This window comes from Opisthocomus hoazin, chromosome 10 (assembly GCF_030867145.1).
Source record: "Opisthocomus hoazin isolate bOpiHoa1 chromosome 10, bOpiHoa1.hap1, whole genome shotgun sequence".
Taxonomy (NCBI): Eukaryota; Metazoa; Chordata; class Aves; order Opisthocomiformes; family Opisthocomidae; genus Opisthocomus; species Opisthocomus hoazin.
In genome coordinates, this window is record NC_134423.1 from 29348425 (window position 1) to 29371578 (window position 23154).

A 23154-nucleotide genomic window follows, 5' to 3' on the forward strand; every position below is an offset into this window, starting at 1 on the left:
GTAAGAGCAAAGGCCTTTGTTACATGTTCTCTTGATTTAGACTCAAATTCAGCTGGAGTGGTTAACAACCAGTAATGCAGTCTGTCCGATCTCCGAATCACTTACTGGGGTTGGGAAGAGAATGGGAAGTTTCACTTTTCAAACATGGCAAAACTTGATTTGGTCTTATCCTGGAGGCGATTCTTCTAAAATCATGATTTGGAAAACAGAACACCCTAAAAAACACAAAACTGTTAAAAGCCAAAAAGAACAACTTAAAAAAAACCCCTTTTGTTTACAGAGGATATCTCTTGTCTTGCTTTATACACATTTATTACACTAGAACATCTGACTTCTATACAAAAAGATGCTGTAGAAAACCACAAGACCATAAATACTAGATTTATGATTTGTTTGCAATTATATTTAATATTAATAGTACTTTGTTTTTACAAAGCAGTTGGGAAAAAAAAAAGAATAGCAAGAACCCCCCCAGTCTGCTGTCTAGCATCAGTAATCCTCACTGGTTTGTTTACCATTTATAAGGAAAACGTCATTCAAGGTAGCTTGTCACAGAGACTCTTCGGCAGTAACTGGCCTGCAGTGCAAATGTGTGGCATTTGCCAGTTCATCTGTTTTCTCTGAAAGTCCCTCCTCCTACAATCAAGGTATCTGCTGATGATAATATTCTTCCTCTCTGAAGTAGCTTCCAGCCAAACACAGTAAATCTGGTAACACCTGTCTGAGAATGGTAAATATCCTCATTTTACAGAGGTAAACCAAGTGCAGATAATCAAATTTGCCTGAGGCCAGTCTTTCCAACAGCCAGCCACAGAGCCCAGATCTCACAATCCCAGGTGATTCACCCTGGCTGAAGACCATGCTTCCGCTCTACAGAAGAGTGAAAACTAACTGAGTATGCTGAAATTATTTCTTTCTTCATCCTCTCTAAGAGGACCAGGTCTTTTTCTTGTGCAGCATCAGCTTCTGCGTGACTGCTGGGAAATGGTGTAAATCTATTGTCAAGCTAACACCTGCACCAAGCCCAATCCCAAAGGAGTCGCTGTGACAGGCGATCTGTAGGCAGCTGGACAGTGGGTGAGATCAAGCCTGCGGGTGACGCGAGGCACAAGGGAGGTTAGCCTCATCCACCTGCTGACGGGCCTCTCCGGCCTGGCCTCCAGGAACAAGTTCCGCCTCCTTCTCCAGACAGGGGATTATAGCCTAGAAGCAGAGAGGAAAAATCCACTGTATCAATATTCATCCTCGACAGGCCTTCACCAACAAAAATAAATCCCACCATTATTTGCACCTTGTTTATACTTACTACATAGGCAGCATTTTAAGGAAAATGAAAGCAGAGAAAATATCCAGACTTGAAATGGTTTATTTTTGTAGTGCTAACAGTAAAAGCCATTGCAAAACACTCGTGTTTTAATTTGTTCAATTTGGATTAAATTAAATTCAAATTAATTACCATTTAATGTCTCTAAGTCTGCATCAAAGCTTTAAACAGAGCAGTAAGAGTAGCTCTTACAGTAAACTCTGTAAGAGTGTATCTGCTCTCCAAATGCTCTAACAGTTAGGGACTTTAAAAATAATCTTTTATTCCAGTCCTGCAAGGAATACTCTGAGGGTCAAAAGATGGATCCACTCATTACCGCTTTAAGATTTTTTAAAAAGAATTTGAAAAGGCAAGTATATGCAGTAAGGCAAACAGATACTTTAGCTGAACCTCCCAATGCCACAACTACAGGCAGCTTCATTTCACAAGCAAGTACTCGGAAAGATACAACTTGGCAAATGTCCTCAATTTGTTCTGTACAAGGCAAAATAAAGAGAAAACCGAAAGCCCAGCAGCCTTGCTACCCAAGCAGGTTTCAAAGCAACCTGTTCCACCGAAACTTCAAGCGTCACTTCCATCTTTGAAGTTTGTTCTTCCCATGCTAGCCAAGTTCTGCTTTCTAGCTAAATTCAGCAGCTGAACAGTGCAGATGGCTCTTTCACTTCGTGCTGATCTGCCTCATGAGAAGATCAGAGACCCCTAATTCTGTCATCTGTTACTTCAGCAAAGATTTTGCTTAGGATGAAACTAGGACAGGTAGCAGCTGGCAGGGTGCCTCAGCTGCCCCGATCCTGGTTCTTTGCACAGCTATTGCCCACGCGCTCCTCATCCCCCACAGCGGCGAATATTCCGTGCGAGAGCTATAAAAGATAGCTGATGGTGTCAGACATTAGACTGCACTCACATTAAACAACGTAAGATGAATCAATCGGTCAGTTCCTTCAGATGTTGTCAAAAGCTGCCAGCAAAAATATTCAAAGCAGACCTTTCAGCACCGAACTATTATTGAGGTTTAATACTTTTAATCAAGAATCTTCAGGTTTCAGATGTTTTACCAAGCGACTTACTCAGCGCTGCACCCTACGTGGGTTTACTTTTCAGTTTGATACTACTGAGGCTCTCTAGATGGTCCCCTCCACTAAGGAAAATTGCAATTAAAATATTACACCCATATTAGCACTTGCAGGTATGGCACAGGCCGTCTGCCCAAGAGGAGAGGAAGCAGACTACCTGCCAGGCCAACGCACGGCAGTGATCCTAACGCGGGCTGTGTAGGGCCGCAGAAAGCAGCTCATCCATCAAGATGATTTCCACGGCTGACAGTGAGTTTAGTGATCAGACCCTCTGGCAGTTGGCGAGGGTTGATAAGATCTGCAGGATTTATCTATTCAATAGGTCGTGATTGTGATAGCTGAAAAATAAGATCACATTTGGCTTTATGAAGTCTTTCATCTCCCTGAATCTACACAATGCAAAATAAAATATCCTCTTCCTACATTTAGTTAGTACCACAGGTGACTGACAGACAGACCAGATATTACAATATTGGGCTTTGGCAATAATGGGGGAGGGATCCCAGAAATACTGTAAGAATCTGCAATTCTGAGTGACAAAAATCTCAGTAGATTATGGCAAAAGCATTTGCAAGAAAACTGAAACACTGCTTCCTCAGGGAAAAGCACCATAGGAACATCCTGCTTGGTTTTGCACAAAGCAGACCATGCTGATTAGAGACAAAGAGCTCATTTGTAAGGCACATTTTGTTTCCTCCCTGAAGAAGAGAAAAAATAGGTGCAAGAGCTATGTATGAAGCTGGATAAGTGCTCTGTTTCAAGCTCAGAATACCTTAAGGATTTCATACTTACCACCTCCTCGCAAGGGCCTTTTGTTTGGTTTAGATTTCGGGACTGCTGATGAGGTAGAGGCACCAGATTCTACTTCTTGCTGCGCACAAAAGCAAAAGTTACTCAGAATTTAATCAACGTGAATTTCAGCTAATCTAACCACATAACCACAATTGTCACCCGATTAACACCACAGTTGTTACCTGATTCAGTTTCAGGTTTCCTTTATAGCTTTTTCCCTCTTGCATACTTTCCCACATTGCTATCTTCTGCCTTCGCTTCTCTTCTTCAAGCTAAGAAACAAATCCAGGACACGCAAGGCTAGGATTTCAGAGCTAACAGATTTGCCAGCGCTACAGGAACAGCTACAACAGATGCATCAAAAACCAAGGGATCTGTCTTTGTCTGACGCCGTGTCTCCGAGCTTATGGAAGCGTTCACGTTTTTGAACACCCACGTCTTCCCAACCACAGAACAACCACCCCTCCTCAATACATACAGACCGTGCCTGCAGCTTCTTTTGACCACTTGATGCTTTAAAGCATCTTGAAAGTCAAACAGAACCAAGTGGCAAGCTTAAGTCCTGAGTTTATAAAAAATACTGAGTAAAAAATACTGCATATGATAGCAATTGAATGCACAAGGTAGGGTTCTACAAAAGAAAATGCGTTTCTCAAATAAACAAGACAGCGAGCTACATATTTACATCCCAACAGACATTATCAACAGTTCTCCCAGCTCTCTTCTGAAGCCATTTATCCACAAAACCAAATAAATTAATCCAGACTGCCGCCTTCTCGACAACTAGAAAGGAAACGAAGTAGCTACTCCATCCAGTTAGAGAAAGCAAAGCTCCCCGAGTCCAAGCACACGAGACCTAGTGGCTGTTTTCTTCCGCAATACGACTTTTCATTCCTTTTTAACTGCCAACATTTCTTGAAGCATCAGCTATAAACCGAGGTCTGAATGTAGCTGGCTGCAAAAGTAAAAATAGAAGAAGAGCTGGGATTTGAGCCGGGATATGAGCAATATTATTGCTATGCTGATCACATCCACTTTTCTATGCTGCCCCACACAGCAATATACCGTTCCTCATTATTTTGAGCTGCAGTTCAAACCATTAAATTACAGCAATGCTATGCTACATTTCTAAGAACTGGTATTTGCCATTAAGAACAGAAAATACATGTATGCAGTAGTACAGTTAATCTAAACGCCAGTAAATCCCCTCCAGCCATTCACTGCACAAATAACTAAGGTTCTGTCGGTATAGATTTACCTGTAAAAAACAAAAAAGAGAAAAAAAGATGAGACCCCCAGTGTCCCACGCACGCATTTACTTGTGGAGAAGCAAGTGCCACAGAGATTAATTACTCCAGGAAGGAGCAGAATAGTACACATCTCAATCGTTCTAATCAGCAAAGAGCACCTAGACCTCAGGTTAGCGCAGCGTCAAAGCATGTGCTGGCATCAATGGAGGGCCCTCGTGATACCTGCTGCCCGCTGCTGCTCCGTGGGTCAAACCACATCAAAAGCCGTCCAGGTAAAGGAGGGGGAGAAAACCCACCACCCACATTCCAGCAGAGAGAGCGAGTCTCCCGTTCTTCTGGTGTCTAGCACGGAACAGACCTTTCTGTCACGGCAGCAAAGTACTTGATGACAAATTTATGAGTTAAAGAAAGAAATGCTCTCTGGTTACCTGTCTTTGTTTTTCTTTGTATCTTTCTGCTTGCGCATTCAACTCCTCTTGCATCCTGAGGCGAGCCGCTGCCAAAGCTTCCTGCCTTCTCACCACCACGTCAGGATCTAGGAAATTGGGAAAGACTTTGCAGAGCTATTCAAAATCAATTCTAAATGGCGTCCTCAAAGAATTGTAATAAGGAAAGGCTCACATCTCTCCCTGCAGCTGTTCTGCGGAAAATCACAGCTCAAGTTCAGTTTCCAGCTAATCATTTCCAGTAATTTATACACTGATTTAAATTTCATAACATTTTAAGATTTTTAGAGCAATTGATTTAATGGAATTTTAATAAATAAGGACACTGATGTAACTCACCCACAAAACAAATTAAAATTCACACTTCTAGGGTACTTGTTTCTATTTCTGAAGGACTTGTTTGATACAAATAATTCCAGAAATATCACCCATGCTTTGCAGGGATTCCATTTTTATCCAGAGAACTTCTTTTACGCAGAAGCATGAGGCAACCGGCCCACATTCGCTCCCACTCTTTCTGGCAATTGGTCCTGCTTGTTTCCTTACAGCAGTGAAGCAGTGGCAGATTGAACACGCCCCATCAGCAGAGAAATTACTTACAAATATCACACATATCTCAAGAGAAAAGTGGCAGTCTCAGAAAATCTACATTGGGTAACCCCCTCTCTTCGTGGCTGGCCTTTATGAGAAGTCAAAATGAAGATTACATCCAAACGAAGGCAAATATCGCTCTCTTTTTTTCCCAGTAGCTGAAGTATCTCTACATTTTTTTTTCTCCTTACATGTTTGCTACCATACAATGGTGAATATGTAAAAGAAATTGCAGTACTATCAGTAATCCCACTTCATTGGCAGTTTTTGGCAGTTAAATCAAGATTTAATTAGCATTGTAAAAGAACACCAGTCAGGCCCCATCTGGAGTACTGTGTCCAGTTCTGGGCTCCCCACTTCAAGAAAGATGAGGAGCTACTGGAGAGAGTCCAGCGCAGGGCTGCAAGGATGGTGAGGGGACTGGAGCATCTCTCCTATGAGGACAGGCTGAGGGAGCTGGGCTTGTTCAGCCTGGAGAAGAGAAGGCTGAGAGGGGACCTAATAAATGCCTCTAAATATCTGCAGGGTGGGTGTCAGGAGGACAGGGCCAGACTCTTTCCAGTGGTGCCCGCGACAGGACAAGGGGCAACGGGCACAAACTGAAGCAGAGGAAGCTCCAGCTGAACCTGAGGAAGAACTTCTTCCCTCTGAGGGTGACGGAGCCCTGGAACAGGCTGCCCAGGGAGGTTGTAGAGTCTCCTTCTCTGGAGATATTCCAGGCCCGCCTGGACGCGGTGCTGTGCAGCCTGCTCTGGGTGACCCTGCTTCAGCAGGGGGTTGGGCTGGGTGACCCACAGAGGTCCCTTCCAACCCCAAACATTCTGTCATTCTGTGATAAGGGCACGTGAGCAATGTTTGCTGCGGCCCCACGTACTGCCACGCCAACGTGCCACCGGAACCGGCGCCAAGCGCTTCGCGTCACGGCGGATCTGCCAGCGCGTCTCCGGACGAGGCAGGACCACAGCTGTGTCGGGTTCACGCCCCATGCCCTGCTCGGGAAGGCAGCTACGGCCTGCACAGGCAACCCTGCCGGAGCGGGAACAGCGAAGGAGTCATTGCAAGGGGACAGATGATGGGCAGCAACGGAAAAAATTAATATCGATCAGTTTTTTCCCTGCAGTATTTAGATCTCGGCGGTTTTAGAGTTTGTTTTTCTTTCTTTGTCTTATTTTGATGAATCTGGGAGTTCTTCGAGAACTGACCACTGCTCGTTCGGACCGGGCAGCTCTCCCAGCTCCCGCGATGCCGGAGACCAGTGATGCCCCGCTCCTTGCCCCCCCAGCCCCGCTCCTTCGGGACACGACACCTCCCCCCCCCGCGACGCATCCCTTCAAGGCCCCTTCCCCCGCTCCCTCTCCCCAGCGACCCCCCCGGGAAGGCGGCCGCGGGCCCGAGCACCGCCCCGAGAGCGGCGGGGCCCCGCTCACTCACCCTCCGCCGCCTCAGCCGTTCCCGGCCGCCCGGCCCGGCCCGCCGAGATCTTCTGGAGGAGGACATAGACGGCGACGGCGGCCAGGAGGAGGTACCAGCCATAGCTGGACAGCAGGGAGCCCGCTGCGACGGGGACAAGCCGCGGGTGAGGGCGGGCGGCGGGGGGAGCCGGCTCCGCGCCTCAGCGGGCAGGCCGGGCCGCCGGGCCCCCCCCCTCGCCCCCCGGCCCCGCTCACCCGTCTGCTGCAGGAGCTCCAGGCCGCCTCCCCGCCCCGCGGCCGCCGGGCCCGGGCCCGCCGCGCCGCCGCCCCCCAGCTCCATCGCCCGCTGCCGCCGCCACCGCCTCACGACCGGCGGGCACCGCCCACCGCCACCTCGCGGACGGAGAACCAATGAGCAAGCGAGCAGCCGGCCAGCGGGCCAATAGGAGCAAACAGCGAGCTAGGAGAGTGACACCACCCAATGAGAGACGAGGGGAAGGCGGCGAGGGAGCCAATCAGGGCGCGCAGGAGGCGCTCGTCAGCCTCCCGCCGTCATCGCGGCCCGGCGCTGGGCCGGGCGAGGGGACGCGGCACCACCGGGAGGAAAAGGAAACGCTCGTTTATTGCAGGGCAGGGCGAGGGGCGGGAGCAGCCAGGGGCCGGGGCTCAGGATCCGTTGGGAACGGCGTCTTCGTCCATCTCCTCCTCGGCGTCCTCCGCCGGGCCTGGAACGACAGGGCAAGGGCGTCAGGGCGGCCGCCGCGAGTTTAATGAGCAGCCCTCCGAGGAGGGGCGGTCATAACGGGGATAAAAACCACGGCGGGGGGTAAAAACCATCTGCAGAGGTCCAGCACGCAGAGGAGAGGCAACACGGCCAGCCTGCAGCCCAGACCGGGCTGGGCAGGGAGCTCTCGGGTCACAGAGACGCTCCCGTACCCCCACCCCAGGCACCAACGCGCAGGACAGCGGGTACACTTTGTAATTAATCTCATTTTTAAAAAATAACTGGGATGACGGCTCAGGCTTGGCTGATAAGCTGGCGTTTGGCTGCTTGCGCTGGAGGGAGCCCAGGTACCGGCCCCAGCTGCGCTGCGGGGGCCAGGCGGCCGATATGCCGCTTGCAGAGTCACGGGTGCGATCCTCAATTATTCAGACTGTAAAGTTACACTCGTTTTAAAGAGTTTTTTCAACTCCCTAACTGCCTGGCCCTTCCACCATGACTCCCTGCTGAGATGACATAGAGCATCTGGAAGCGACGTTACATTCAGTGCGTGGGAAAACAAAAGGAATAGAAGAAAATAAGAAGAAAATTTGGGAAACAGATGTAACAGAAGCATAGAGTGACCTGATTTCCGCTCTCTGCCGGGAATCTGCCCGGCCTGCAGCAAGCCTTTCAGTCGCTCCACCTCAGCCAGGGTCGTGGCGTTTGCTATAGCAGTCTGAAAAGCAGACAAAAGAACGTGATGAATCTTCACGTACAGTATCTCAGCCTGTTTATTCTAAACATAAGATTTTTTTTCCAGTTAAGTGACACTAAGCTTCTGTAGAAAGTTCTACAAAACTCTAGTTCTAGAAAATTCTACAAATGGCAAAGCACAGTCTTTACTTCCCCGCCATTATTAAACAAGCTGCTCTGTCCTGGGAGAACTCTAAGCTCAGACCAGCGTTTCATTTCAGATCTCAAAACCCAGGTCTGTCCTAACAGAAAAAGCACCTAAACCAAAGCTAGGACACACCGTCCTGTTCGCCTGAACAGGGGCAGGGGATGCCGGAGGAAAGAAACATTTGTTCAGTTCCGCTCCGCTTTTGCCCCCATGTGCTGTCCTGACATATTTACCTTAATCGCCTCGACGTCCCCCGGGGAGGGCCCACCTTTCTTTTTGTCAGTTGGCAGACCAGCACCTGGATTGAAGCTTCAAAGGGAAAAACAAAGACCTGTTACACCCTTCGAAGGGCACGTGCTTCTCTAACTTCCAAACCAGGTTTGGAAGCATTTCATTCAATCAAGTGTAGTATCTTATCTTTGTTAACAAACTGATACAGTGAAGAATTACCTCCTTCAGAAACACCAGCATCTCGTCCTCGCTCTCCCGCTTCCCCCCCACCTGTCCATCTGCTCGTAAAGAGAGGCAGACCTTAACTTCATCAATTAAAAAGCTGGAAAAAAGCCATTTGATTTGGATGTTGTTGAACGCTCAGGTGGTCTGTCGCCATTACAAAAGCAGGGTAGATAAACAGAGAGTAACTGAAAGCTGGGTCTCCTGTCCTTACATGTCTAATGTGATATTACAGCAGGCTGTACTGAAGCCTACACTAGACTGGATGTAAACTTAGCACTCAAAACCCTCATCTGCTGCTGCTTTAAGAAAAAAAAATAAGTCTGTAGTCTGTGAAAATGGATGTAATCAGCTGGAAAGAATTTCCTGAAGTGCTGACGCAGCATCAGAGCACTGCAACCTCTCCTGCAGCTACAGAAACATTTCTTCCCATCTGTTTATTGAGCTATTTAGTTAGATCACTTACTTGTTCTGTCACAGACCTGAACCCATTTCCACTCATAAACTAGAGCCAGAGTCCATCTGTTATAGTTTTAAATGCTAAGTACGTTCAAGGTCTTTTTTTTATTCAGCTATGAATTTGGAAATGCTGTTGCCATGCTGGTTCCGAATTCTGACTTCCAAACAGGCCGATGAAGGACTGAACAAAATACATGATAGACCACTTAAGAATTAACTAAGCAAGCATGTATTTGTAATAGCTTAACTAAAGATTTTAATCTGCATTTATCCTCCTAACTACAGCAGATGTTACAGTTTATATTCCCTGGCAAACCAAAAAATTTTAGTGACCAGTTATCTAGGAAAAAAAAACCCAAAATCAACAACAGCCACCTCTCTGCAGTTAAAACAACAAAAAGAAAAAATAAAATTAAGGTTTCCTGCTTGTTGACTTCAATCAACCCACCCTGACCAAATATCTCTCTCAAAAATATTCCTGAGATGCGTTCACCACCATCCAAAAATCAGGATGCTTGGCCAAGGCACTGCTGGCTACCAAAGCTATCAAGGCATCCTGCCAGCAGCTGATATTTCAGTTTACTGCCTAATACCGCACACAAAGAAAGTGGTGTTTCTGAAGGAGAATGCCAGTGTAAATTTGTTTATTTCATCTTACGTTTTTGTTCTCCTGGCAATATCCTTTGCAAGCTGTGCACCCCGTTTGCCCTTGAACATTTTCTCTGCCTCCTGTCGCTCCTACAGCGATACCACACACACAAAGTTAATTTAAGAACATTGCATTTTGCAAAGCTTCTCTCCTTGCAAAGAAAGATGCTTTGGCTCATCTTCATCAGTGAACACTGGTCCGTGGAGACCAGATGTAAGAACAAGCACATCAACACTGCCCAAACGCTCAGACTCAAGGCAGATCAACCGAGTGCTCTTAGCAGTAGGAACTCTTTCCCACGCTCATCTTTGCTGAAAGAAGAGGGCTCTGCTGCGACTGCTCATTTCTTTCTCTAGAGGTCTGTCTTTCTAACACCACCACTAGAGGGCCGGAAAAGAATCGGACTACATGAACAACGGTACTAAAACATAATTAAACAGACTATATACCCTTAACAGAATGAAAGAAAACAAAGAGCATGTTTTGGAGCCACTTAGGATACACATTTTCGATAAAATTTAAAACTATGGCAAAAAGCTTACTGTTACCGCTGAATTTTAAAGAATGTAACAAGAAAAAAAAGTATTCATCTTGTGCTGAGTCAGAAAAAGCAGACTTACTTTGAGTTTCACTTTTTGAAAATCCAGTACTCTGACCTGGGGAACTTTGTGGATTACATATAATCTGTAATGCTTCTTATTTGTTACAGGGTTCCTTAAAATGCTACAAAGTAAATAAAGGTTATAAAGATGTTCGTAGTACAAAGTGTTTTAAAATACACTTGCATTGAAATACCTTAACATACTTAAAATGTATTCAGGTACCTTCTGCTACAACAGACAAATAACACTATTAAATAAGCCTAGCGACAGTGCTCTTTGACACTATGAAAGCTATAATAAAACTTGCACTTTATCAATTAAGGAGATTTTATTGAAGTAGAACACAAAGTACAACCTCAAAACATAAAAAAAACCCCACTCAAATACCTAAACCATCCCATTTCCTACCTGGACACCGATCAACTGAAAAATCATGGGACAAATTGCTTTTCTTTTTTTGTCCCTCGCACTGAATGTAACGTTATGGAAAAGTCATTTTTACATGTATTTTGAAGTATTTTTGTAACAACAGTTTAAACCTTTAGTTTTTAGGTTTTTAAAGGTTAAGGTTACTTCAACGCTTGCACATTAGTTCACAGAGATGTTGTATCTCACTGGTCCAACAGTCTGTCAGTAATATAAAGCCTCACCCATTAAATACCGGTATTTCTGAAGCGTACTGGAAACACTGTTATCGATTCAGTTTTTAATCATAAAGAACCTGTCACAGCTCATAAGGAGGAGAGCATTCCAGATCAAAGCAAAGAGCCAGGCCAGCAGCAGAGTTCGAAGAGCAGAGGAAGAGTAGCTTTTCTTTTCAAAACTACCTACCTGAGGTAAGTCAGCGATTTAATGGTTGCTAACGGATCCAGTTCACCCTATGTAATGGGAACACAGTAAGAAATCCTAAGTCCATTAAGTGAGAATCAAACATTTGAAAATCAAGTTCCTGAACTCACATCTATTTCAGAGACCATTCAGAATTACTCATTGGTACTAATTAGAATTACTGCAACTAGTTTAACAGAAAACCAACCGAGACTTTGTGATGTTCCACTGCATGCTGCAAATTATGTTCATTAAAACACGTACACCGTTAACTACTACCAAAACCATGTGATATTACTCTAAAGAAAAAGGACCAACTATTACCAAAAGCATATGACACTACCCTCAGGGAACAGGTTAATTAGACAGATGACAAACACAAAATATAAGCTTGTTTAGATTCCTCCCGCATCGATAGCTTACCAATTCGGCAATGTTGTTGTTCGTAAGAACGAGCTCCGTCAGGCTGGGCAGAGCCTGTTCAAGGTTTTCACCAATCCGACTGAAGAACAACAAACCCAAAGGTTTAATTTAGGCCAGAAATCAGCAATGGTGAAAAGACAAGCAGAAATACGCTAACACAGAGGATCTCCCTGTAAAACAACCCAGCCTGACACGGGCAGACGTCTGGGTTAGCTCTAGCAACCGAGCGGTTTTCGCACCATCTCTCCTGCCTTGAAAGACCGTTACGACAGATGGAGCCCAAAGCCATGGGCAACATGAACTCAATGGACACTACAGACTAAGCGAATGAGATCTGTGTGAATATATCAAAAGACAGGAAAAGGGGTGGTAATTTATTGGAAGGTGTGAGACCTAAGCATGACGCAGATGGTACAGAATAAGGGGTGGATAACGTCCTGGGTTTGGCTGGGATAGAGTTAATTTTCCTCCCAGTATCTGCGGTGTTTTGGGTTTAGTACGAGGAGAATGCTGATAACAGTGAGGTTTTTAGTTGTTGCTATGAATTCAAGGACTTTTTTCCAGTTTCTCATATTCAGCTAACAAGCAGGTGTGCGGGAGCTGCGGGGGGGAGCACAGCCAGGCAGCCCAGCTGGCCAGTGGAAATATTCCACACCACAGGCGTCAGGCTCAGCTTATGAACAGGGCTGGCCAGGGTGAGGAGGCTGTCTTTGCTTTCTCGTTCCAATGGGTTCGAATCCTGGCCAGGAGCCCGAACTTTTCCAGGAGTTTGGCCTTTTTTGGAAGCTTCGGGAAATGCGCAGAATTTACGATTTTCTGGGTTCCGCGATCACTGCACGGGAGCTGAATGAAAATTGGTCACTGGGTAGTGAGATAATTGTATTGTATATAATTTGGTTTGTATATTCATTATTATCATTAGTAGTTTCAGTATTTCCTTTGCTGTCTTACTAAACTGTTTTTATGTCAACCCATGAGTTTTCCCTCTTGTCCATTTCTCCTCTCCACCCAGCTGGGGGAAGGGGAGCAGTGAGTGAGGGGCTGTTAGCTTGTGGTCACCGGTGGCCAGCTTAAACCACAAAAAACCCCTAGTGTACTCAGTTTCTAATAAAGCTGGCAATAAATATCAGCTGTAAAAGCATTAGATGGAATATGAGATCTATGTTTGTTCACTTGCAGGTATCCCAGTTTTCTTGTCTTTATGGGGATGGTTACTGAAATCCAAAGTTCTGGTCAAATTCCAGACTCTGCAGCTCACTGTCCTGTCTGAAAAACGAAGACTGACCTGGGACAGATTTTTGCAGTGAAAAATCAGTCAACTAGAAGAGAACCTGAGCAGTACTTAGTGTTGATTTTTTTTTTTTTCTATAAAACAAACACCTCTACACCTACCCAGCACTGAAAGCAGCTCGCACTCTTCTCTCCCAAAAGCATTTTCCTCTGCCCCAGGGTCCCCTCTGGCCAAAACACAACCACTTACCAAATCCTATTGTTGTTCATCAGAAGAGTTTTCAGCCTTCTCAACAGCGGGAACCCATCCAGTTTACGGATCTCATTGTCAGAGAAATCAATTGCGTCAAACTGGTCCAGCGTGGCACCCAAGTTCTCAATAACAGGGATTTTATAGCCTGGGGAGAGAGCGCACGACAGGAATTTGGCAGTGCCCGCAGGAGAGCAGAACAAAGCGAGAGGCAGAGTGCGTAGGCGGTGTATCGGGATGGACTGAGGGCGCGGACAGTGCCAGCCAAAACAGCTCCGGGACGCCGCTCCTCCACGCCACCGCACACCAGCCTCGCCCCCTCTAAGCCAGCAGCCCCCGCAGCCTTTTCAAAGCCCCCCTCAGCAAACACCCTAACTCCCTTCCTGCACGCCTCCCCTCAGCCCGAACCCACCCTTCTGGCACCTCCCTCGCGTGTCCCACCCCAGGTCCCTCACACATTTCCCCCAAATTCCCCTTCCATTCCACCCCCCCCGGCTTCCCCGGCCATTGGAACCCCTTTAACCCCTCCCGGCTACCGCAGGCTCCTGCAGCGACCTCCCCCCGGCTTCCCCCGTCGTGCTGCCGCTCAGTCTCCTGTTGCATGCCCCAGGCCTTCCCCCCGCCCCCCCGGCAGGCCCCTTCCCGGTGCAGGCCGCGCCGCACCGCCCCCCCCCCCCCCCCCCCGTCAGAGTCCCGCCGAGCCCGCGCACCGCGCAGGTCGAGCTCGCGGTCGCGGACGGCGTTGGTGTACTGCGCCGCCTGCTCGATCAGCTCCGCCGTCAGCTTCACCATCCCGCCGGACCGGGTCCCGCCACTGCGCTCCGCACCGCACCGCGCCGCTCGGCTCCAGCCGCCAGTCCTAGGCCGCGCCGCGCCAGACCCAACCCACCGAGCGCCTAGCCGCGCCAGGCCGACCAGCCGAGCGCCGAGGCAGAGAAACCCGACGGCGGCGGCGGCGGCAGCGGTTCGGCGGGCGGGCGGCAGAGGGACCCTGCGTCCCGCGGACGGCCCTACCCCTCCCCATCCCACCGGCCCCCCGGCGCGGGCTGCGGCGGGCAGAGCCTCCCCTCGCCAGGCCGAGGGTCCTCCGGGCTGCCCTGGGACGCCCCCGGCCTCTCTGGGGCCGCAGCCGGGCGAGGGGGTCCCTCTGCAGTGCTGTGTCCAGTGCTGGGCTCCCCAGTTCACGAAGATGAGGAGCTACTGCAGAGAGTCCAGCGCAGGGCTACGAAGATGGTGAGGGGACTGGAGCATCTGTGCTACGAGGAGAGGCTGAGGGAGCTGGGCTTGTTCAGCCTGGAGAAGAGAAGGCTGCGAGGGGACCTTCGAAATGCCTCTAAATATCTGCAGGGTGGGGGTCAGGAGGGTGGGGCCAGACTCTTTCCAGTGGTGCCCAGCGACAGGACAAGGGGCAATGGGCACAAACTGGAGCAGAGGAAGTTCCAGCTGTAGATGAGGAAGAACTTCTTCCCTCTGAGGGTGACAGAGCCCTGGCCCAGGCTGCCCAGAGGGGCTGTGGAGTCTCCTTCTCTGGAGATATTCCAGACCTGCCTGGACGCGGTGCTGTGCAGCCTGCTCTGGGTGACCCTGCTTCGGCAGGGGGTGGGACTGGGTGACCCACAGAGGTCCCTTCCAGCCCCTGCCATGCTGGGATTCTGTGATTCTGTTTGCAAGCACAGACTAAGTCTGCAGAAATGGAGGCAGAGGAGGCTGGGAACCTGCTTCACACCCACGGAATCATGGAGTGGGTGGGATGGGAAGGGACCTTCAGAGGCCACCCAGTCCAACCCCCTGCCATGAGCAGGGACATCTTCCACCAGCCCAGGTTGCTCAGAGCTCCATCCAACCTGGCCTTGAGTGTTTCCAGGGTTGGGGCATCCACCACCTCTCTGGGCAACTTGTGCCAGTGTTTCACCACCCTTGTAGTAAAAAAATTCTTCCTTATATCCATCCTGTCTAAACCTACCCTCCCTTAGTTTAAAGCCATTGCTCCTCGTCCTATCGCAACAGGCCCTGCTGGAAATCTTTTCCCCATCTATCCTGTAGGCCCCTCCAGGTACTGGCAGGCTGCTCTAAGGTCTCCCCGCAGCCTTCTCTTCTCCTCCCTGCAGCAATTGGAGCTCTTGGTGCTTTCTCTCCTCCACCCCAGCAGCAGCTCAGCCTTTGCTCCTGGACACAGGGCTGTCCATAACCACCTTCCCCCTGCAGCGTTTGGGACAGTTGCTCTGGCACTGCCACCTGTGTTCCTGGTCTCGGTGAAGCCATGTCTGGCCGAGAACACGCCGCAGGCTGTGGCATGGCATTTGCCCTTTGCCTGCGAGAGAATATACACTTTCAAGTGTCACTACATCCCCTCTTACCCGCTTTAGGGATTTGGGGAACAGGGAGAAAGAGCTGGGGCTGGCGCTGGTGGAGCTGGGACAGCTCAGCCTGCCGTGTTTGGTCAGGCCACGCCACTTCAATGTAAAGCAAGTCGCTGGGTCCGAGGCTGGTGTCAGTGCTGGGCTGCTCGGCCGAGGTGCTCGGCCCCGCTGGAGGGCTCAGCTGGCAGCCACAGGGCTTTGCAAGCGGGCAAACCGCAGTGCGGATGGTGTGGGGTGAAGGTGGCACGTGAAGGGGAGCTGTTGGCCACCCCCAGGTCCCAAATCCTGCTGAATGTCACCAAGCCACCACTTCTGCGGCCCTGGAGAAATTCTTCCCCAGACCTGAAGCCCCCCGAGTGAGACGAGGCAGAATGATTTCTGGATCTGCTGCTGTCGAGGGAAGGATTTTTTCATGAGCCATGACATTTCTGTGAACCCAGAGGATGTGATAATAGGTTAAATGAGGCAGCCACGTTTGGCACCGCGCAGAGATGGCTCATACTTTTCTTCTGGGAGCATCTAGCAGCATCACCCTGAGAGGGATGGCTGGCTCGTTCCCCAGGACTACAGCATCAGAGCTGGCTCTGTTCCGGCTGGCGATCCCTGCGGAGGTGTCAGCTGGGGTTGGGCAGCTCCTGTGCTCCTTGCTTAAAAAACAACCTCACCAAAGCTGTACATGAAAGCACGTGGTCAAGTTTTTATAACATCTGCCTTTGTTTAAAAGCAGTTAGGAGAGCGCGAGAAAAAGAGCGAGCTGTCATGAGCAGAAACGAAGAATTAGCAGCATTGTTGTATGTGACTCAGGAATCACATGGTGGCAAAGACAACAGAGTCTTCACAGAATCACAGAACGTTAGGGGCTGGAAGGGACCTCTGTGGGTCACCCAGCCCAACCCCCTGCCGAAGCAGGGTCACCCAGAGCAGGCTGCACAGCACTGTGTCCAGGTGGGTCTGGAATATCTCCAGAGAAGGAGACTCCACAGCCTCCCTGGGCAGCCTGGGCCAGGGCTCCGTCACCCTCAGAGGGAAGAAGTTCTTCCTCGGGTTCAGCTGGAGCTTCCTCTGCTTCAGTTTGTGCCCGTTGCCCCTTGTCCTGTCGCTGGGCACCACTGAAAAGAGTTTGGCCCCATCCTCCTGACCCCCACCCTGCAGATATTTAGAGGCATTTCTAAGGTCCCCTCTCAGCCTTCTCTTCTCCAGGCTGAACAAGCCCAGCTCCCTCAGCCTTTCCTCGTAGGAGAGATGCTCCAGTCCCCTCATCATCTTTGTAGTCTTCAGTCATTTCAGATGGTTGTTAAAAGGAGACCGTCTTCAGCCTCCTGGAAAGCAGGTCCTGCCTCTGACAAGGCCAGATAAGATGCGGACCTTTCTCCCTTAGCACAATACAGCTGTATGGCTCAGCTCTACAGCCCTAATAGAATTGTAATTGAGAGCAGACAGGTTCTTGGTCTCAGATGCTGAACACAAGCTCTTAAAACCCCTCTCTTTGTAATGGAAAGTCAAAGCAATGATTTTTAAGATGTGTGTTCCCCACCTGCCAACTACGAAATGGCAGATGGCCGTGGATGCAACCTCACAGCCCAGCAGTAAACGAGGAATCAGGCTGCACTAAGAAGGTTTTCCAGAAAACAGCTATTATAGATTTGTCTTTGGTGCCAAGAGACAACAGAGCAACAGGCTTTAATAAATTGCCTAAATATGTATTTATCTTGAAGACACAGCCACTTTGATCCTCAGCGTCGAAGAGACTTTAATAGCTCCAAGCGAACATTGCAATAGCTTGGATAAATAATCCGAGTTTTATTACTTTCCAAGAATGATTTCTGAGGGAGTTAGTGCCCTGGGAAACGCTGGAAGCTGATGTTGTTGCATGAACTCGACGCGTACGATTTGTTTCTCTTTCCCTGGCAGGCTGGAGGGCAGCAGAAAGCAGGATAAAGCTGGGACTGCTGGGGATTGGTCATCTTAACTTGCATTGCTTCATCCAGTGCGTATTTTAAGTTATGCCAAGGATGTAAGGGTAAACATCTTGCTTTTTTTTTAGCGTTTCAGTACATCTAAATATACCAGTGAGCAGTATTTAGAGGCAGGCCACTGTGAGCCAGAGATCTGAAGGGCAGAGCTGACGCAGTGCTGCCGATTCCCAGCTCCCGGTTTCTGACTGTGGGACGCGGCAACAGAAAGGAGAGCGTGTTGTTTTACAACCCAAGGGGCAGAAGCCAGGAGCATTTCACCCCAGTTCTGACCTCTGGTTTGGCCCGAGACCGAAAGGGGAATCCTGGAGCAACAGAAGGAATCACTGTATGTGATAAATCATCTGATTAATTCACATTCATTATCTGATAAATGTGAAGGCCTGTAAGATGCAGCAGCCCAGAGCAGCACAGCTCTGAGAAACCATCTTCCCTCATCGGAGGGCTCATTTCTTCACACTTAAAAAGCTCAGTGACAGATATCCAGGCACTCCCCTGGGCACCTGCCCCACGGTTAAACATTGCAAAACCAACACGAACTCCGCTCCCCGACACACCAGCGGCTCCCCTCCTTCCCCAGCCAGCCCACGGGGACGCTGGCCCCGCCGTTCCCAGCTGCTGCAAACTGCGGAGGGGCACGGGGGGCCGCAGGATGGATCATGCACCGAGCCCCCCGCCAGCTCATCCGGCTGCAGATGCATCACTGCACGCTGCGCTCCCCCCACAACCGGAGAATACGCCCGGCCGTGCCCGAGCGCAGCCCCAAACCCCAGTTGGACGGCCCTGGGCACACCAGAGATGCCCTGGGGTGAGTATTCAGGGTATGAGTTTCCTCTGAAGGTAAAAGACCTTTATGAGAACAAATGTGAGGTTTCTTCGCAGTTGCAGCTCGTCTGATGCCGAGCCGTTTCTCCTGCAGGTGCTCTGGGCTGATCAGGAGCTCCGGGCAGGACAGCTGCTTTGTCCAGCAAAATAAAGACGGACGACACATCACTGCCATGCCCTGCCTCCGGTCGGGACGGCGGCTGTCGGAATTTGTAAGGAGCACAGATTCGTTTGTCAGGGGAGATCAATAGTTTATTAACTTAAAGGTCAGTTCACCAGAGCTCCATCTTTCCTTGGGTTTGGTCGAGGCAGGTGGGGACCGGTGATGGTGCGGCTCTCCCCTCTTCACCTGGCTGAGGTGCAACCGAAACCAAGCAGGGATTATCCCAGCTCCATGAGGAACTGGTGACAATTCGTACTGTGAATTTCATTGGCAAAAAGGTTTAACTCATTAAAACTATTAACCATGAAAATCAGAACATGCAGTGTAGGAAAGAGTGTTTACATACGTCTGGTGCAAAGAGTGGCTCTGCAAGGTCAGAGAGGAGAAAATAAGGACGTAAGACACAAAAAGATTCCCCATTCCCATATAAAAAATAGTCTACAGAGAAAAAACAAGGATTGTATAAGTTATTTTTTAAAAATCTGTAAAACAACATAGCCAAGGATATTTTAAACACAATTATATAAACACCACATGACTTACTAGTAAGAGAGAGCATGAAAACATTTGTTTCAGGGAAGGGTTTTGTAGAATTAAGAGTTTCCTGGCCGGATCCCGGGAATGTCTCTTTTGGAAACAGATGACCAAGAAAAATCACTGCTGTGAAGAGGAGGATTTTGTGAGAGGGGGGTATACCCAGCGAAACAGGGGAAGGATCAGAACGCAAAATGCCAGAAGAGATTAAGTGGGACACCGTCTCATTTAGAGGAAGGATCTAGCTCGTTCCAGAACTGAATTAATCAGCAACTTCCTAGCAGTTCCAGCAGGGAAATACCTTTCGTGGTAAGGCTGTGACCCCGCTGGCTGGTCCGTGCGAACGAACCCCCCCGAGCCCCTAAGACTCCCGGTAGGCACAGGGGTTTTGCCTGCCTGCAGCTACCTGCGGGGAAAAGCCCTGCCGGCCTCACCGGGCTGGCACGCCGGCGGAGCCACGGGGATCAGCTCCCGCTTTGGTCCTCAAAATCTCCAGTTATTGCCACGGCCGGAGAGAAACACGGACAAAATCCGAACAGGAGTGGCAGAGTGGGCTGCAGGGCACCGCTCCGGGAACCACCTCATTCGTCGTTTGACGTATGCACAGAGCGCAGCGCCGGCCGCTTGCAACACAGGTTTATCTCAGCCGTCACCTAGCAGGAAAGGGTACCAAAAACGGAGCCAGAAACGGCTCTTTCTTCGCAGATGTGTGAAGTCCTGCATCCTTTGCAGCGAGGGCTCCTGCCAGCTGCTCGGAGCGGGCAGATCAGTAGGATTTCTGCAAAGAACCAAGCGTGCATACATGGATCATGCAGCGGTCCCTGCTCACGAGGGGTGTTTGAGAGTATTAATATCACCGCTTGTCTGCTGCCTTTCAGGACTTGATCGTTCAGGGTACGATCCAATCTCTGCTTAACATATTGCTATAGAAACACGCTGACAGTGATATTAAAGCTATCAAACTTACGAGCGAATGCTTGACAGCACCATGTAAACTCTCCCAAAGCTGAAAAAATAAACTTTTGTCCTAAACATTTGGCAAAATTGGGCTGGCAGTCGGTGGAAGTCCTGGATGGATGCAGCCGCTGAACTTTACCCGGCCATAAGACACGTCTGACAGCAGAACTGCACAAACAGCTTCTTTTCACACAGCTTGTTTGATTTCACCATCTCACAGAAAGTCTTGTCAGCTGGGAGGCCGAGGCGAGGAACAAGAGAAAATGAGAGTGGATTAACATTTTAAATAAACAAACATTGCACGTAACAGGCGGTGCGATTTGTTCCAGTGTTGGAGGAGAGAGAATTGAAAAGGAGTCACTTTTTCAGCCCAACTTTCGCATGGTTTTAACAGAGGAACAAAGCAGCTTTGCAGCGAGTGGGAGAATTTGCCCTGAGACTCAACTATAACGAAACGCAAACGCTTGGATGCGTTTGAGCGACAGGCAGATATCCAGCAGCTCTGCTGGGTAACCTGCCCGCCCGCCGCAGCCAGAGCCTGGCAAGCCCAAGAGCTGCAGCGCTTTTGCCTTTCTGTTCTGAAGGGAATCCCCCAAAACCCCTCATTTTTTGCTACCGGGGAAGCACCGCGGTGCCAGCGCTTCTGCCCCAGCTACTTACCGTTGGTGCAGGTTTCGTTTGTTACACAGGAGCCGCCGAGGAGGCTGAAACCTTCTTTACACTTGAGGCAGTTCCCACCGGAGCCCTCGCAGGCTGAGCAGTGGTCATCGCACCTGGGGACAGAGACCCCGCCGCGGTCTGAACCGGCACCGACACCTCGACCCTGGCCACCCAAAATCGGCCATCGGCCAGATCAAGCGTCTGCTGGCATTGCGACGCCCGGACTGAACCAGAGGGTGTGGAAAACGGCGAACGTGAAGCTTGAAAAGTTATCGAAGCCCTGGGAGAAATGAGCTCGGTGGTGCCCGCTCGATGCCCAGTGACAGCCCAGCAGCGCTCGCCTGTTGGGAAGGCTCAGCACCTCCCTTCCCACCAATCCCGGTCAGAAAAAAGGGCTGCGAGGGGAAACTGGGCTGCTCCCACCCGTTTGCTCAGGGAAAAGAGCCCACCAGCTGTGCCTCCCGCCTGGGGATGGTGGCTTGCGGGGACTGTACCCCAAATCCCAGGGAAGGGATGCTGGAGCCCTGTTCGTCCCCACTGGCCAGCCAGCGTGGGCGAGTGAAACCCCCAGCAGGCAGGCACTGTGCCCAAGTCACCTTTAATCCTTCCCTTTCATCAGGGAGCTTTAATGAGGCTGAATCCACTCCCACTCCCCACTTAAAGCGCAAAGTGCCGGCGAGTGGGAGCAAATTGCTGCCTCCCGGCATCTCCCAGTCTCCCCAGTCTCCTGCACGCAGCCCTGTACTGGGCCAAGGAGCGGGTGAAGGCTCCTCCAACACAGCTGCAGGGCAAACGGGACAGGTTTCACTGAAAGCTGGAATATTTGCCTAAATACCACCATTCCTCCTTCCTCCCACACCTCCCCCAAAGAGCCTGGGGCTGGGGCTGAGCCCCTTGCACCGTAGCCCGAAGATATCTTGGCTGGCTGGCTCCGGCATCTATAGGACAGGGGCGTGTGGGGTCCAGCCCCACAGCTGCCCTGGCTCCTTCATGCTTATTTTAATTTCCCCAGTAAACAGCCCCAGCTGTGAGCTGTTTTCAGCGTTATTATTTTTTTTATCATCGCTGCCAGCGCTCCCCATCGGTGCCGGCTTCGCTCCGGTTGCGGTCGGGGCGGCACCGTACCTCTTGCAGACTTTGTTGGGCAGCCCGTGGCTGTCGGCGGGGTAGAAGCCCTCCCGGCAGGCCGGGACGCAGCGCCAGCGGGGTGCAGGGGTCTCGGGGGTGCAGGGTGCGCAGTCCTCCTCGCCCGGCCCTGCGGGGATGGGGGAGAGGACAGATGACGTGGGCAGTTTCAGAGACAGGAGCCACACCGTACCGGCAGCCTGGCACGAGATGGGGAGCACCGGCTCAGCTCTGCCCCGCTCACGCCTGGGAGTGAACAAGCTGCTTGTTGTGCCACCAGGGTCCTGTGATCCCAAAAACCCCAGCTTTCATCCCAAAAAACCCCGCTCGCATCCAAAAAAACCCAGCCAGAACCCAGCGTCCTGCCCCTCTGCAGAGCCAAGAGGGGGACAGCCCATCAGAATCCCTCCCTGGGGCACCAGCCACCGCTCCCCAGCACGAACCGGTTTGCCTTCCCCACCCTAGTGTGGAAAAAGGGACGCTAAATTGGGCTGCGGAGGAGCTGGCCCCGCTCTGACGCCAGCGTGCTGTGGCCGGGCGGCAAACCGCGGCGATGGAGGTGGTGTTATTGGCGGCCTTCCGCACGCCGGGCTGGAGAAACGGTCACGCAGGAGAAGGAGGCGAGAAAAGGCTTGAAAAATTGTTGTGGCGGAGTACATTTACACTGACTGGAATAAGAATTAGAAGGGAAGTCATTTTCTTAAGGGATTAAGAGCCTGTTCCCTTCCACGCTTGCCAACAAGATCAATAAATATTTTGGATTTGGTCTTAGGAAATTGCCCATGTGTGATAGATGGGATTCACGCCGCTGAACACGGATTGTCTGGAGATCATCTTATCATCAGATCTATGATGATCTCAAGGGCAGACGCAAACATTAACAATGGAAAACAATTGGATTTCCAAGAAGCAAAGAAGGCAGGATTTAAAGGGAACACCGAGCGACTTTGGGCAGCGGGGGGAAGCTGGCAGCGGCCAGTCCGGCCGGGAGAACGCGCCTCGGCTGCCTGACATTTTCATATGCTGCAAAGCCATCTTCCATCACCCCGCGAGGGTTTTACAGCCTCCCCCGCAACCTTATTAAACTAAAGCACCTGGCTTCAGAGGAATCGAGAAATAAAGAATGGCTCTAATAAAAATGTAAAAACTCCCTGAAAACCTTTCTAATATG

General features: G+C 50.1%; 3 protein-coding genes across 4 annotated transcripts in view; all 3 read right to left on the reverse strand.

The window, feature by feature from the left end:
- Positions 1 to 377: 377 nt before the first annotated feature.
- SELENOS (selenoprotein S) lies at positions 378 to 7228 on the reverse strand. Its single transcript, XM_075432020.1, has 6 exons — positions 7144 to 7228; positions 6908 to 7030; positions 4868 to 4974; positions 3372 to 3461; positions 3190 to 3268; positions 378 to 1203 (listed from the first exon to the last, which is right to left on the reverse strand). Exons 1-6 carry the CDS (start codon positions 7226 to 7228, stop codon positions 1124 to 1126), a joined length of 564 nt encoding a protein of 187 aa, XP_075288135.1. The 3' UTR covers positions 378 to 1123.
- A 263-nt stretch (positions 7229 to 7491) lies between these two features.
- SNRPA1 (small nuclear ribonucleoprotein polypeptide A') lies at positions 7492 to 14260 on the reverse strand. The gene is made up of 9 exons (XM_075432117.1): positions 14097 to 14260; positions 13387 to 13534; positions 11907 to 11985; positions 11487 to 11533; positions 10674 to 10776; positions 10063 to 10142; positions 8726 to 8801; positions 8234 to 8327; positions 7492 to 7613 (listed from the first exon to the last, which is right to left on the reverse strand). The coding sequence occupies exons 1-9, from the start codon at positions 14176 to 14178 to the stop codon at positions 7555 to 7557; spliced, it is 768 nt and encodes a 255-aa protein (XP_075288232.1). The 5' UTR covers positions 14179 to 14260; the 3' UTR covers positions 7492 to 7554.
- Positions 14261 to 18668: 4408 nt separating this feature from the next.
- Positions 18669 to 23154, reverse strand: part of PCSK6 (proprotein convertase subtilisin/kexin type 6) — a 37516-nt gene continuing 33030 nt past the window's right edge. Inside the window, exons 19-21 of one of the 2 annotated variants that reach the window (XM_075431367.1) lie at positions 21984 to 22113; positions 20859 to 20971; positions 18669 to 20431 (exon numbers count right to left, since the gene is read on the reverse strand). In XM_075431367.1, coding sequence (XP_075287482.1) covers positions 20334 to 20431; positions 20859 to 20971; positions 21984 to 22113 — 341 coding nt within the window. In that variant the 3' untranslated portion in view covers positions 18669 to 20333. The remainder of the gene's footprint in view (positions 20432 to 20858; positions 20972 to 21983; positions 22114 to 23154) is intronic. The other variant, XM_075431366.1, reaches the window with a different exon arrangement.